This window comes from Amblyomma americanum, chromosome 7 (assembly GCF_052857255.1).
Source record: "Amblyomma americanum isolate KBUSLIRL-KWMA chromosome 7, ASM5285725v1, whole genome shotgun sequence".
Classification (NCBI taxonomy): Eukaryota; Metazoa; Arthropoda; class Arachnida; order Ixodida; family Ixodidae; genus Amblyomma; species Amblyomma americanum.
In genome coordinates this window covers 155,392,949-155,406,370 of record NC_135503.1, presented here as the reverse complement: position 1 = coordinate 155,406,370, position 13,422 = coordinate 155,392,949, and the positions used below count along the sequence as shown (strand labels likewise).

The following is a 13,422-nucleotide window of genomic DNA, read 5'->3' as shown; positions in this document are numbered from 1 at the left end:
ATGTTTCGGCAAGGCAGGCCTTGAAGAAGCTGGAGATGAATGTCTGAAAGATATGGATGACGCTGAAGAATGTGTGGAGGTTGCGTTTCGCGACTTGTCCCATTTTCCCGGCGTCGTCCCGTCGGAACTTACTGTTGAGGACTTCATCAACGCTGAGAGCGAAGTTCAGGCTGTAGCTGACCTCACTGATGACGACATTGTGGCTGGAATAGCTGGCGCCCAAGAGGGCGATTCCAGCGACGACAAGGACAACTGTGCCCTTGAGAGATGCGCCCGTGTACAGCCGCTGAACTGGCATCAGTGTTGAGCCCCATTCAGTGTTGTTGCGGCGAAATGGAAGGTACCGGGCTGTCGCACCTGGACACTCTCGAGAAGATGGAGACTAGCATTTTCAACTTCATTACTCAAAACGAAAAGCAGCCGAAAATTAGCTAATTTTTTTCCGCGAAATAAAGTGCTATCACGCTGCGCGCCCCGACTTTCCGGTTCATGACTCCTGTGATGGGTAAGCCACAATTTGTCATGATCGAGAATGCGGTTACAGCCTCTATCGGTATATGAAATTTTCGCTATATCGGACTATTTCCCAATCCCCTTCCAATTCGATATATCTGGGCTATACCCCTGTCACACGGGCACCGCAAAGGCCTTTGAGAATCGGGTCCTTATATCCAAAAACGTAAGGTGTGCAGGTACATGGCACAAATGTTGCGTCTTTGCCGCTAAGGGCTTTGGAGGAGAAGGCACCCCTCCAAGAACTTTGGAGCCCAAAGGCGCGGCCTTCGAGAACCTGCGATCGCAGTGCCGTCCAACGTCAAAAAGTAAAAGCAATGAAAAAAAAAAAAGAATGCAACCAACAATGTTTGAAAACATCTTTTAAAAACACGAAAGGTGTGCCTGGCTTTGGTTTCTGTATGGGTGTTTATATTTTATTCCCAGATTTTAAGCCAGTAAAGTGTTGTAGCAACACCGAGTGCCCTTGGTGGCCAAGGCGATACACAAAACCTGCTGCTGCTGATGAGAGAAGCTGTTGCAGTTCTTTCAAGGAAGCAATTAGAATAAAAAAAAAACCGCCTGAGCTAAACGAATGAACAGAATTCCCCACTTCAAAAATTTAAAACACTCACTTCAGCAGGCTCGAGCACAGCAGTGGGTACTAAAGCCTCAACGACTGTTTCACCTTTGGGCTGCACTGTGCGGCAGCATCGCTGCTGCTTTAAGCTTTCGCTCTTTTGGTGAAAAGAGGTGCCTTTGCTGGAAGGGCCTTAGAGGAATGCCGTGTGACAGGGGTATTAGACTGTATATAACCTTCATTCATTACGAGAAAGCTTTAGACTCAGTGAAAACCTCAGCAGTCAAGCAGGCATTGCAGGATCAGGGTGCAGAAGAGCCTTAAATGAAAATACTCGAAAATTTCTATAGCAACTGCCCAGCTACCATAGCCCTCCATAAAGTCAGCAACAAAATTGCAATAACAAAGGGCGTCGGGCAAGGAGACACGATCTCGCCAATGCTATTCTCCTCCTGTTAACAGAAGGTATTCCGAGGCCTGAATTGGGAACAGTTGGGGATAAGAGTTAATGGAGAATACCTAAGTAATCTGTGATTTGCTGATGACATTACCTTTCAAGTCACTCACGATATGCAAAGCATGATCAGTGAGCTTGTCTAGACAGGCAGAGCAGAACGGTGGGTCTAAACATTAACATGCAAAAGTAATGTTCAACATCCTCGGAAGAGAACAGCAGTTCATAATTGGTAGCGAGGTGCTGGAAGTGGTAAGGGAATATGTCTACTTAGGGCAGATAGTGTTCGCTGATCCTGATCAGGACAGGGAAATAACTAGAAGAATAAGAATGACGTGGAGCGCATATGGCAGGTTCTCTCAAATCATGAATGGCAGTTTACCAAAATCCCTCAAGAGAAATGTATCTTACCAGTACTCAGCTATGGGACAGAAACGTGGAGGCTAAAAAGGGTTCAGCTTAAGTTAAAGACAACGCAGCGAGCTAGGGAAAGAAAAATTATAGGTGTAACATTAAATGGACTATGCAACGAATAAAAAGTCGCTTGTAAATGTTTTCAATGCTTTGAAATGATGCTAAGAAGCATTCACACCAAGTATGATTCTTCAGAACTGAGCCGGCAATTTATTATGAACTTTTAAAAACAGTGTTTTTTAAAATTCGCGGGCCGATTGGTGTACTCGTAGTGACCGATTTTGGAACTAAAATCGTTGGAGAAAGACGTCACACTACCCATGACGTCGCCAGGCCACCAAACGCTCTCATTCGCTGGAGCCACGGCAGCCACGACGTCACGGGCACACTTCCGGTAGCCGTGAAAATCGTCTGCTCGTGCCGCCGCGCGGCCCTCTCGGGCAAGTGCGAGCCAGGGCATTGCCTTCGCGCATATGGTTTCAATTTTCCTCTGCCGCCTCCTTCTGTCGGGAGTTCCGCAGTCACTCGCACGCATAGGGCTCGATGCCCATCGCGGCCGTAAAAGCGAGCAGTCGCACCTCGAGGTCCGGGTTTATTACTGCTAATTACCACAGATGACAAGCAAAGAAACCCGACACGCGCCGCAATCCAGGAAGGCGAAGAGACCGGAGAGATGCTGCCACACCACCGACGCTGCTGCTGAGGGGCAAGGAGCGATAACCGAAAGTTGCAAAATTAGCACGTCGCCAGGCCACCAAACGCTCTCATTCGCTGGAGCCACGGCAGCCACGACGTCACGGGCACACTTCCGGTAGCCGTGAAAATCGTCTGCTCGTGCCGCCGCGCGGCCCTCTCGGGCAAGTGCGAGCCAGGGCATTGCCTTCGCGCATATGGTTTCAATTTTCCTCTGCCGCCTCCTTCTGTCGGGAGTTCCGCAGTCACTCGCACGCATAGGGCTCGATGCCCATCGCGGCCGTAAAAGCGAGCAGTCGCACCTCGAGGTCCGGGTTTATTACTGCTAATTACCACAGATGACAAGCAAAGAAACCCGACACGCGCCGCAATCCAGGAAGGCGAAGAGACCGGAGAGATGCTGCCACACCACCGACGCTGCTGCTGAGGGGCAAGGAGCGATAACCGAAAGTTGCAAAATTAGCGTCAGTGGATGACGTATTCGCAGGCGGGGCCCAGTCCCAGAGCTGTTTTCTTTATTTTTTTCTGGTGCTCCTCGTGTACGAGTTGAGGGGGAGAGGAGCAGCGTAATTTTTAATCATCTATATCTTTGCTCTTATTGATGCTAGCTCAAAAATTCTTGCACTGGGGTGACGAGTGATCGAATGCCTATCTCTCGTCTGCTTTACGTAATCTCAATTTATTGCATAGTCCCTTTAAGCGATTGCAAGCAAGCGGAGTGGGTGAGGGAAAAAACGCAGGTTAATGACATCCTAGTTTGAAATCAAGAGGAGGAAATTGGCTTGGACAGGGCATGTAATGCGAAGGCAAGATAGCCGCTGGTCCCTAAGGGTAACGGAGTGAATTCCAAGAGAAGGCAAGCCTAGCAGGGGGCAGCAGAAAGTTAGGTGGGCGGATCAGCCCAAGAAGTCAGTGGGGATACAGTGGCCGCAGATGGCAAATGACAGGGTTAACTCTTTCCCTACCGTGCCCATAGAGCATCGTTAGCCTGCTAGCGATGAATGCACGTGTCGATTTCGGATCGCTCCCCGTTGCTTACGGGCACGTTGCGCCAGCTGTCATGTAGTCTAACAGCTAGAGTTTCGTTTTCAATGAGCTTTCCTTTTTTACCACGAGGTGGCTATTGTTTAACATGCTTCGAGAAGTGGGAGAGTCTGCGGCGAAATCGAGAATGGGCACCTCTGCAAGCACATCGCACGGTCCAAAATGCCACAAATCTCGCAACTCCACTTTGCCTGAGAGTGATGTTATCGATGACACAAGTAGCAGTGAGTCTGAAGATGCTTCAGTTTCGTCAGAATGTAGTTCCGACAGCGACAACGATGCAAACTGGCCTGGAACATCGGCTCCTTCACTCCGGCTAGCTTCGGTTTGCTTCGTGTGGCCCGTTTTGCGTGTCTCTGCATTTTCTCTGGATGTTTCATTTTTGTTGTCGGTGTCATTTATCTAGTTCCCAGGGTGTCCACATCATTTGGACAAGATTCCTTGCCTCCTGCGCAGCAGAGAGTGACGTTCTGCCCAAGAAGAGAACCAGGCATTCATTTTGGCTTGACGCTCCGCAGCGGCCCTCGTCAACTGCTCTGGGCGATTGATGTTTTCCGCCTGTTTTTTACCGTGGAAGTGATTGGAAATATATGCAAAAACACCAACAAATACGCCTGGTTGATGATCCTAGAGAAGCCAACCTACAGTGAAGCGGATGGGTCCTGGAAAGAATTCACGCCAGCAGAGATGACGATGTTCATCGGTCTTCTCCTCTACATGGGGATTGTTGAATTACTGCAGCTCCATCTTTATTGGAACACATCAAGAATTTTTGCTGGTATGGTTCCACCACACACAGGTCATGCCCCGAAAGCGTTTCTGGGCTCTGTTGGGAATGCTGCACGTGTCCGACCCTGATTTGGAAATCACATCAAAATTGGACAGAGTTTCATGGCTGCTGCAGCACATCAATGAACATTCGGCCGGTTTTTCTCATTCGCACCATGAACTTTCTGTTGATGAAAGAACGGTTAAATCAAAAGGGCGCTCCAGAATTCGGCAATACATTAACGATAAGGTTGTCAAATGGGGATACAAATTGTGGGTTCTCGCAGACCCACGATTGGGATACACCATACAATTCATAGTTTACACAGGCAAGCGAGAAAAGCCAAGTGCCCATGGCTTAGCGTATGGTGTTGCAACCCGCCTGTAAGATCAATATTTGGACCAGGGCTACTGTATATATATATATATAGATAATTTCTACACATCAACCAACCTATTTTGGAGCTTGCTTGAAAGGACGACACTGGTTTGTGGCACAACATGAAAAGACCACCGTGGATTTCCAAAGGAACTAAAAGAAACCAGCTGGGAAAGAAAGGCGAAGCAAGGTGATGTGCGCTGGCTCCAAGACAAGGAAGTGCTCTACCTTCAGTGGAAAGATCGACGCATCGTCCACATGATGTCAACCGCGCACACGGCAAACAAGCATGTCCTCGACAAAAGAAGGGAGAACAAAGACCGGAAATGGTAGCAGATTTCAATAAAAAAAACGCAGCTTATTGACGCCTACAACACGGGCATGCTAGGGGTTGATAAATCTGACCAGTTGATTGCGTCCTACAATGTTCTTCAAAAGTGCGTGCGGTGGTGGAAGACTATTTTTTCACTGCATAGACATCGCCTGTGTGAACAGTTTCATAATTTTTCAAGAAAACATAGGCGGATGCACGCCGAGATTGCAGAGCTTGGCAGAATCACCTGCTATGATTAGCTAGCATTTAGAATTGAACTAGTGAAGCAGCTCCTCGATCTTGAAGATGTACCAAGAGTTCAAGGCATTCAACACCAGCCAGAAAAAATGAAAACGTACAGAAACTGCAAGAAATGTTATAATGAGACCAAAATCCAGCAGAAAACAAGAGTGTTCTGCAAAACTTGCAATGTTCCTTTGTGCTTTACCGCCAGGAACTGCTTTGCTGCATGGCATGCCCAACTGTAGGGCTTCGAGTTATTCTTATCTAACATGAATAATTTTCCACTTAGAACTTCAATTTTTTTACCGACGGTGGCCAATAGAATGGCAAATATTTTGAATATTTTGGAAAATTTTTAACGTTTTTTTCTTTTCAGGTACAAGTGTATCTTAACAAGTTTCGGTGAATTTTTTCAAAAATTTCATTTTTGGCAAAATAAATTTTGTGCTGCAACCCAGAACTCGTTAAAAATTATGTGTCAAGAAGAACATTCATTCAGCTTTTTTTCAGTATATTGTGCAAAATTTTAGATCCCGTAGCTTTTGCACACACAAAAAAAAAACTGCTGAGACCCCTTAAAAAAGGTTATTTCCCCATGGTAGGGAAAGAGTTAATTGGAGAGACATGGGAGAGAGGCCTTTGCACTAAAGGGGACGTAGCCGCGCTGATGATGTTATCAGAAACTCCACGAGGAGATGCAAGTGCCTTGCTTTTTTTTTTCTTCACATTCTTCACTGCCTTCTTGAAAAAATAAACATCCTAAATTCACTTGCTGGCTATTTTGTTCTCCTGTACTGCACACTTCATTGCCTCATGTCAGTGTTTCAGATTTTGTTCCTTTCTAAAACTCTGCGCAGCACACATCGCAGCTTGCTTACAAGAGCTGTGTCAATAGCACTCATGCCCACTCAGACATCTTTTGTTGTAGTTTGGTTTATGGGGGTTTTAAGTCCCAAAGCGATTCTGCCTATGAAAGATGCCATAGTGAAGGGTGTTTTCTGCGCTGCTCTGCAAAGAAAGCGAACTAGCTTGGTAAAATTTCTATCCAGCACTGACCGTGTGCGCCTCCGATGGCCCTGACAGCCAGGTAGTGGGGTCCCACATCGCTATGCAGAGGCACACCAACCAGGCGCGTTGGACTGTTGCCCTCGTGTATGAGAGACAGCCAGGATGGCAGCTTGTCTTCACCTGCCTCCACCACCTGTGCCAGGGGACAAGAGAGTAAGGTTGGGAGACCCACTAGGTGGACAGGCACTTGAAACACCTGGTGACATGGGATAACTCACGGTATACACACAATATGCGCACCAGGTAGAGAAGTAATTTGATTGATAAAAAAGAAGAAAAATAATTCCAGTTTACATGCACGATCAACATTCCGTTCATTATTTTCACCTTTGATACCCTCACATATTGCTGGCACTGGGAACTAAACAGTAGGCACCCTTGCCAAAAGTGTACAGATGTGGTCAACACCATTGACAGTGCACGCCCGACTGTTCATCACGATGTGATGCTCCATCATCCTGAACAGCATGTGGCCATCAGCTGTGCTCCCTTCCACATCGACAGTGCACGCCCAACTGTTAGTCACCATGTGATGCTCCATCATCCTGACCAGCATGTGGCCATCAGCTGTGCTCCCTTCCACATTCCATCTCGCTCTTTTGAGCACATAGACCTTGCCCTCCTGCGCCTGCGCATTGGTAGTGTGTGGACCACGCAGCAACAACATTGCCCTTGTGGCGGCCCAGCCCGCTTTGGGTGCACTGTGGTGAGACTGAAATGCTTAGACACATACTTTGTGAGTGCCCGGTGTACGACGACGAACGCACTGCCCTATGTGACGGATACTGTAGGCTCAAGCTGCCATGATCCTTAGAAGGACTTTGGTGTAGGCCAGTTGGTATGACATAGTGAAGAGCAAAACCGCAAAACAGGACGGGACTGAGGCACCGCCCTGTGTTGTCGCCTGCCTCAGTCCTGTCCTGTTTTGCGGTTTTGCTCTTCACGATGCCATGATCCTCCCTCAAGGACATCCTCTTCCCCCTGGGCCTGCCTAGCAGAATGTTTCATGCGCTCAGACCGGTGTTAATCTTTGCGCCAGACACCAGCTTGTGTGTGCCCTGTCTGCCCTTGCCGCAGTGATGTGATCTGGTCACCTTCCCCTGCTCTTCCCTGTACCTGTGCCCCCGCCCACCCTGCTTCATCCACCATTCCATCCCGTCTGGGCAACGCCGCTGCAGTGATCCCTACAGAGAAAACAGTTATAGTGGTGCGCCTCCCTGCTTTCACAACCCTCATCCCCATCCCATTTATAATAACTGATACCCCCCCCCCCCCCCCCCCCATTCTGCACTTGATGTCTCTCTAGCCTAGGATAATATTTCTTGCCCATTGTCAAAAAGTACTGTGCATCTTGATTACGATCAAGTATGAGCCTCTGCCTCTTATTTATGGCTGCTAGCATTCATGCACTCATTTCAGCAACTTTCCCAGTGGTAGATCTTCAAAGCACACACACACACTAAAAGCCACACAGAGGACAACTCAACACAATCTTTGTTCTCAGCAAAAATCGATTCTACGCCTCTTTCTGGCTATGCTAATGTTTGGTCGGCAGCAATAGACGCATTTTGTACAAAGAAGATTGCATTTAAAAAGTAAAACAATCTGTTCCTGTTGCGTGGCTCAAACTTGAGATGTCAAGACTAATAAAACTGGAGGTGACACTTAAGCTCCGCTTTAAGGGTATGACGTGATAACGTTAATGAGGTAATGCCCATAAATGCAAAACTGGTCCTTCCCTACTTCACATTCACAGATTACTGAGAGTCCTCATACCACTCCTGGCGCAGTGGTGCAGCAGTTAAGCAATGTGCCACTGGCCCTGCAGGCGGCTGTTTCAAGCACACAGCCACCGGTGGGGCTTTCTGAAACACTGGTTGCTCTTGCCGAGCAACCACTCACTTGCCACGGTGGGCAAGTTGTGATGATGTCACCTGGTCACACGACCTATCTGACAGGCGCCACATTCCATCTGCGTGCTCCGGCTGCGAGACTTCAAATGGTCGTCAATGGCAATGCCGGACAGTTCTTCCCCAACATGGGGGTACTAACCCTCTCATGTTACAAGGACAGCGTGATCGATGTCTACGATTGAATACCAGTGAGCCCTAGCCTAAGAGAACCACATAAAAGTTGTGTTGACGATGTTGCAGTTTGCATGTGAAAATGGCGGGTGGTGGCAAAAAGTGTTTAACTCTTTTTTGAATGCGATAGTATTTATTCTGTCGTCACCCGAAAAATATACGGTTTCTCTGAAACGAAATTCCCCGACTGGTTTATAGGGCCATGATGTCATCAGCACTACCAAATTTGAAGATCTGAAGTCTAGAATGTTCCAGTACCTTCCATTGGATTCTCACATGGAAGTATACTAATGCAACCACTAATCGACCTAAATAAACCCGCTAATCCACTTTAATCCCTTTTGTAGGCGGGGCCTACTTCCAAATTTTTGGAATTGCTAGGGGTGTGTCAACATCCAAATGTTATCGCATTTCCTTCTTTAAAAATGTGGTTTAGAAGCCACCAAGTTTTTTTTTCTAGCCAACTTCATTTTATGTGAAACACTATTATTAGAATGTCCTGATCTATCGACACAGCCACACTTTAATTTGTCTGCATCGCTTTAAAAAAATGAGGCAGCAAAGTAAATGCGAGTGTGCAAATGGGAAGGAGAAAAGCGCATGCGCCAGATCATGGCCCTGTTTAAGCTCAGCTAGCCTCCCATTAAGACGAATGCAGTTAACTCTTTCATACCACACTACTAGTATGCCTCTATCACTGGCGGTCAATGGATTCAAAGCACAATCTCAGTGCTACTGGGGCCACCGAGGACTTCTTGCGCTAACTAGTGGGTTTTTTAGACACTCCACTTTGATTTCTTGAGTAGTTTGTAATTTTCTACAAGAAGCAAGTTTTAAATGTTGAGGTTCTGGCACAGTGTGTTCGCAGCACGGTGTCAGCCACAGGGATGACGCACGCTTGGAAAAATTTCGCATCGCGCAATTCTGCTGCATCTGCAGCAAATTTTTTTGATGTATCAAGCAGCAGTGACTAACGATGATATTGCATCGTCAGATTTTGATTCCAATGACGAAGCTGCACAACCTCAGTGCGACGCTTGAGCAGACTTCCACCTACAAGTTTCGTATTCTACTTCTTGTCCGTTCGTTCCAGGAGCCAGTTCACATATCGCACTGATGATATTTCTTGTTTCTGTAATGCTCAACACCATATAGGCAAGATTTACTTCCACCTGCCCAAAAAAGAATTGTGTTCCAGCCCAGTACAAATCAGGACATTGACCAAGAAACGACACACTTTAGTTGCCCGAAGTGGTTTGCGAAAGCTGTGGATGTCTTTCGGCTGGCCTTAATTCTTCTGAAGTAGCGTCTTGTAAACGCAAAGCATTTTGCAGCATTTTAAAGTATTTTATTACCTTTTAACTGCCGTGTGAGTAGATTACCACAAATGCTATGGTGAATATACTTTCTATGTTTCTGCAATTTTTTTGAGCTCCTTCAAAAGCATTCTTAGCTTAGACTTGTGATGTTAAAAAGTATGTTAATCAGCTATATTTTTATACATTACATAGCACTTTGAAAACATTTGCTGGGAGTGAAAAATTTATAACAAGGACACTCTGAAAAAGTTTTTTCATGCAGTGTCGGAAAAATTTTCCTAGCTCTAAATGTTTTTGAGCAATAATTTCAAACTTTTAGCGACTAGCTTATAAACAAAGCACAAAAAGCACAAAAAGGTGACGCGGCCCCTCCGTGAAGAGCTGGACAAAGCCAAGAACGTTCCCCTCACCGGAAGCATCGTCCAGCAAAAAGCATTGAACTATGCGTGCCTACTCGGCATTGACGATTTTAAAGCCAACGTTGGCTGGCTGAACCGTTTCAAGGCCCGCCATAACATCATCGGAAAAGTGTTGTCCGGAGAATCAATGTCCGCAGGCGTTGACGGAGCAACTGCTTGGAAGGTGAGCAACGTGGCCGGCATTTTAAGCAACTTCTTGCCGGCAGACATAATGCAACGCCGATGAGACCGGGCTATTCTACGTGATGTTGCCGGCCAGGACGCTCGACTTCAAGAGGCAGCGCTGTCACGGCTGCAAACACAGCAAAAAACGTGTGACGGTGCTGCTTTGCACAAACATGGCTGGCTCTGACAAGCGTCCGCCATTAGTCATTGGAAGAAGTGCCAAGCCGCGCTGTTTCAAGGGATCCCATATCCTACCTGTACAGTACAAGGCGAACAAGTCATGGATGACCCGCGCTATTTTCACAGAGTGGATGGTGGCATTCGACTGCGGCAAGAAGTGGCAGGGCCGTAAAGTTTGCTTGCTTCTGGACAATTGTTCAGCCCATCACTCTGAAGAAGTCAAGCTCACTAATATGGAGCTGAGGTTTTTCCCTCCAAATTGCACATCTATTCTAGCGCCTCTCGACCAGGGTGTGCTTCTGAGCCTGGAGCGCACTTACCGCGGGAGGTTCATTCAGCGGCTGCTCTTGAACAATGAAACCAGCCGAGATACAAAGGTGGACATGTACGTGGCGCTGCAAATTATGTCTGCTGCCTGGAACACACAGGGTCGCTCAATAATTGCGAACTGTTTCAGGCACGCCAGATTTGCCGAAGATCTATCCGTAGACTCTGCTGGCGCAACACCAGACGTTACAGACGACGACGAAGAGGCGTCGGCGGCACCGGGGATCACGGCCACCTGGAAAACGCTGGAAAAAATGGGAAACGTGCCGCCTAATCTCGAGCTTGACGAATACATCGGTGCCGACGATTGTGTTATAGTTCACGAAGAGGTGAGCGATTACAGATTATCAAAGCCGCCCGGAATGATGAGGAGTCTTCTGATGTCGAAGATGACGTACAGGACGTGCCTGATGAGGCAACTGCGTCACAGGCGATGGACGCTTTCGATGCAGTCCGGAATTTCGTTGCTGTCCGTGATGACGATGTCACGATGGGTCTGCTGCCTGAATCTGAAAATCGCGTGACGGCGTTGCTCGCCATGAAGCGCAAGCAAGCCAAGCTTACAAATTTTTGGCATTAAAAGTTTTTTCTGCTGCTTGGGCAATTATTTTTGCATTTCATATCAAATTTTTATGGTAACGGAGTTCCGCGAGAACAAATTTTTTCGGGCACCGTGAATTTCATTGTAGCGGGATTCAACTGTATGTCTACTTAGGGCAGGCAGTGACTGCTGATCCGGATCATGAGAGGGAAATAGCTAGAAGGATAAGAATGCGGTGGAGCACATATGGCAGGTTCTCTCAGATCATGAATGACAGTTTACCAATATACCTCAAGAGAAAAGTGTACAACGGCTGTATCTAAGCAGTGTTCACCTGTGGGGTAGAAACATCGAGGCTAAGAAAAGGGTTCAGCTTAAGTTAAGGACAACACAGAGAGACAAGGAAAGAAAAATGATAGGTGTAAGCGTAACAGAGTAGATTCCAAGAGAAGGCAAGCATAGCAGGGGGCGGCAGAAAGCTAGGTGGGTGGATTATTAAGAGGTTTGCCGGGATACGGTGGCCGCAGCTGGCAAAGGACAGGGTTAATTCGAGGAACATGGGAGAGGCCTTTGCTCTGTAGGGGCATAATCAGGCTGATCATGATGATGATGAATTAGTTTTATGAATAACTCTTGAATTACCATTATAAATATTTGTTTGACACAACGATATGTACTGACGATAACAAGGTAGTCGGTCATTCGAAGCACATTAGAAATTTTGCTCCTTTAAGCCTGGTATAGAAGAAAAAATTTACTTTGCTGGTAGGCATATGCTTACCGTGCACACGTTTTCTGGCTGTACTGTTGGGCTGTTCTGCAATAACACCTTAAAGACATCAAGTGTGCCACCTACTTGGGGCTCGTTAAATTGCTGCACATAATGAAAAAAAAAAAAAAACAGCCCAAAGCAAGGCCGAGAACACACGGACACAGCATTTTCAGTGCATGTTTTCATTGTCACCTTTGCTGTTTTTTCTTTCTTTCTTGCACTGGTATTTTTTTTGTAACAAAGACAACAGCGTACTCCACACAAATTTCTTTTCTGGCGACAGTACAAAACACTTTAGCAGTCTTGCCAATTTCAACGGAATATTTGCTTTAAGTGCCTTCTTGAACTCAAACTTCACTTTCACACACTGTATACTTGAGCTAGGATTGTGTTGCGGTGCCATGTATCTAAATGAGTGATTCCTAAGGAGGGGTCACATGATATATCTCAGGACACACGCTGCCATAGGAGAGGGAAGAATGAGCAAGGCTAGCAATGATACGGACGAAGCAGTCCGTTCGAAATGTACTCTGATGAGTCCCTCAAATGGTTTTTTTTTTTGTTTGATATTTCGACACACTGACTTGGCATCAACAGCAGTCGCACCATTGGCAAGGCACGGCCGTGAAAAGCATGCATGGCACCGCACAAAATGCAGGAGGAAATGGGATCCCATTTCATCAGTCACTTTGGTCACAACTGAAATGTACATGACCTTCACGCAAATATGTCAGCTCAGTTCCAGCTGGCTGCTGAAATGTGCGTGGGTGGGTCTGTGTTAGAGCAACTTTTTGTGCACTCACATAAATGCACGCGAACTCGCATTTGTTGCACTTGTGGCAGACTCAACACAGGGCTAAAGCCTGGCACAAATGGCAAAGTGTTGCTGCTGTGAATGTGCCCCATGGCAACCATAAGTGCCCATTCTGGATATGTATGATAGTGGAAGACATATTTGCCAACTCCATTCCTGCTCTTTGGACAACACTCACCGAACTAATAGTATGTGCATACATAACATTATCGGAAGCAAAAACAATAAAAATGCAACATCGTTTCCTGCTCCTTTAAGTGTTCTTTGATTTTTTTTTCTGGACATGTAGCTATTTGTGGAATTTTAAAGAAAACTGAATTACTGCATCTTTTTATAAAATGAAAAGAAAACAA

The 13,422-nt window shown here is 46.6% G+C and overlaps 1 protein-coding gene across 3 annotated transcripts in view; it reads right to left on the bottom strand.

Annotated features, from left to right (window-relative positions):
- Dg (Dystroglycan) overlaps positions 1 to 13,422 on the bottom strand; it is a 46,595-nt gene that overhangs the window by 16,922 nt on the left and 16,251 nt on the right. For all 3 annotated transcript variants that reach the window (XM_077629543.1, XM_077629544.1, XM_077629545.1), the window contains one exon: positions 6,437 to 6,581. In XM_077629543.1, the coding sequence (XP_077485669.1) occupies positions 6,437 to 6,581 (145 nt within the window). The remainder of the gene's footprint in view (positions 1 to 6,436; positions 6,582 to 13,422) is intronic.